General features: G+C 36.4%; 1 protein-coding gene across 3 annotated transcripts in view; it reads right to left on the bottom strand.

The window, feature by feature from the left end:
* LOC103153789 (acetylcholinesterase-like) overlaps positions 1-2,904 on the bottom strand; it is a 50,983-nt gene that overhangs the window by 8,007 nt on the left and 40,072 nt on the right. For all 3 annotated transcript variants that reach the window (XM_016662198.1, XM_016662197.1, XM_016662196.1), the window contains exons 4-5: positions 1,245-1,431; positions 762-1,072 (exon numbers count right to left, since the gene is read on the bottom strand). In XM_016662198.1, the coding sequence (XP_016517684.1) occupies positions 762-1,072; positions 1,245-1,431 (498 nt within the window). The remainder of the gene's footprint in view (positions 1-761; positions 1,073-1,244; positions 1,432-2,904) is intronic.

Below are 2,904 nucleotides of genomic sequence, written 5' to 3'. Positions count from 1 at the left end.
GTCCACACGGCAGGATTTTTGGTCCAGATTTTTCCTTTTGGACAATATTTTGAATTGTGTGGCATCCCAAACGAGAACGCAGCTTTTTGCATAGACATAATATAAGAATAATTAAAGGTTTGACAACTAGAGGTTTTTGCTGTTGCCTCAAATGATCCATTCACAGTTCTGCACTGTAACTAATTAACAGATTTGTTTTGTATTCTTGAACTTTTTGTAAATTGTGATGGTAATTGTGATGATTTTTGCTGACAGATCATGGAATGACATAACAAAGGATTCGAATATTACATCAGACCAATTAAACAAAACATTCAATCCAAAAATGTGGCGTAAAGAAAGGTATGTTAATAACTGCTTAAAAGTTATTTTCAAAAGGCTTTTCTAATCTGAAAAACAAGCCTCAATGAAATACACATTTAGATTTATTGAATATGACTGTATGTCATTGGGATTTTATGTGATGGATTTATGCAATAAGTACATCATTTTGAAGTGTAGGGAAAATTATGGATTTTTTTTAAATTATTTTAGAAAGTTAACCTGTGTTTAGTTCTCAATTCAACTTAAATTCCAAAATACTTTATTAATCCCAAAGTGAAATTAAGTAGTAGTTCTATAGAGTTCTATAAATATAAATAGTTCTATAAGGTTTTTTGGTATTGCTCTCAGGGATCAAACATATGTACACCACAGTTACAACAGAGGATGTTTTTTCTATATAAAAGCATTTATCACTTAACCTGAGATCTGGAACTTACCTGGTAGCAAATTTCATTACAGGACAATTAAACAGCGAATCTCCAACCATCCTAGCCATTTCATCACGGTTGGACTTCGTATTGTTTTCATCTCGCCAGTCAGTGTAGTAAGAAATACCGGCTTCTTTAACAATCTCACTTGAATTTGTCATTACCAGTGGTAAACCCTCTATAAAGTTCTTCCTGGTGATTAAACTTTCACCCTCGCGAGTGAAACCAGGCATTCCATAAAAAAGAAAGTAGGTTCCTTCATCTTTATTCAAGCCGATCAACAGCTCTTTGTTGGGAAGAGTAGAGCTGTTTAGCAACGTCTGCAGATGAAACAAGGTTTGCTGTTGTTTAGCAATAAGTTTTTCTTTTTGTTTTTCAAATGGTGATTTAACATAGCTTTCAATACAATTCAAATATTGTAAGTAATATGTAAAACATTTGCAGTTCTTCACTTTTTGAAGAAATCACTTATGCAAATATGTAGAGACTTACTTCTATGTCTGATGGTACGAAGTCTCCATCAATATGTGGGACAAATGGATAGGGCAAAACTGAAGGCGGTACAATGTTTTCATGTTGCTTGAGAAACATCTTTTTAGGATCAGCATTCAGCGAACAATACTCCAGATGAGCAGGATAATCCACGGGGCAGCCTAGCAGTTTTGCGAGTTTTAAGGATCTGTTTGTTGGGAAAGAAGTTCAAAAAAGCGATTAGTTAGCACCAAGGAGGAATGACAGAATGGGATACCTGTCAGATACGGGTCACATTCGAAAAAGAATCCGACCTGTGCTGTTCACACTGCCATGAAAAGATTGGATACAGGTCGCATTACCTCAAAAAAAAATCGGAATTGGGTCACTCAGGCTGCAGTATGAACTCATCCATAATCGCAGTCTTTGTTTCCACAGTAACGGTACACATCGAAAAGATGTAATGCTCTCGCCACGCCACTAGTCGGTGCTAGGTTCTTTGAAACTATGTGCGCATGTGTGTGTTTTTTTTTTTTTTTTTTTTTTTAAACACATGCGCACTTGAAAGCACGTCGATTCGCGTTTCCCCATCAGGTACCGTTTCCCAAGATACTGGGGGGAAACACGCACTGTGTGCGTCTGATTAGGGCGCAGTTGGAAAAAAGTGGGATAACTTTGATGAAACACGTTGTTTGAGCTTTCACGGTGTCCGTAGTTCTCTGGATAAGAGCGCAAGCGAGTGCATGTTATGATCGCTGAACAAGCACACATGTATTTTGGCACCTGGGCTGTGCGGAGCAGTGAAGAGACTCTGAGAGAACCGTATCTGATGGGGAAACACGAATAGTTACACCAGCATTGTCAGTAGTTTCTTCTTTTTCTCGTATATTGATACTGAATTGAGTAATTTTTCAGTGCAAGTAGGTGAGCTTTTATTTAAGACTACAAATGTAACAGTAACTAATAGAGAAAGAATGCTGTCCTTGAGTGTTTCTTAAATTTAAAAGATAACTAAAAGAAGCAATTATTTTAATTGATAATATTAATGCTACTCAGTCAGTTTAAAGTGCAGCCATTAAATGTTTTTTCTGATATGAAAAAGTTATGGCTTTATGTCCCTCACCTCATTTTACAGAAGCTAGCAGATCTTGTCCTCCCCCAATCTGAACTTCCATATATGGTAAAGGTGAGCATTTCACCATCCAGCTTTGATCAAGTTATCTTACTTTAGACCAGTGTTTCTCAAACTTTTTTGGGCCAGCGCCCCCTCCCCCCCAGCCTTTATCCAGGTCCCCCCACCTTCCCCACCAAAGAATTTGTAGGCTACTTTGCACTGACTATTATTTTACTATTAATATTACTATCACTAAGTGTTTTGATTTTTATGCTTGTTTCTGTATTTATCATTTATCATCAAAAATAATTTCCCAGAGAACAAAAAAGCCATGGGAATAGAAATTATTTTCACAGGTGTCTACGAAAAATGCAGTGAATGGACATTCAACTTAAAATTGATTGGCCTAACAGCAGGAAAAAATATTTTTTGTTCTGTGCCATTTTCTAGTTGTTAAATATTCCACAAAGTGACCAGATAAAAGATGAACAACATGCCAGTTTAAACTTTGATCTATTTGCAAAACGACTGAGCTCTGCAACATTAAAACATGGATAGAACTGTAAC

The sequence above is a fragment of the Poecilia formosa genome, unplaced genomic scaffold (assembly GCF_000485575.1).
Source record: "Poecilia formosa unplaced genomic scaffold, Poecilia_formosa-5.1.2 Scaffold362, whole genome shotgun sequence".
Classification (NCBI taxonomy): domain Eukaryota; kingdom Metazoa; phylum Chordata; class Actinopteri; order Cyprinodontiformes; family Poeciliidae; genus Poecilia; species Poecilia formosa.
Note: the sequence above shows the minus strand (reverse complement) of the source record. Positions and strands in the feature narration are given on the sequence as shown.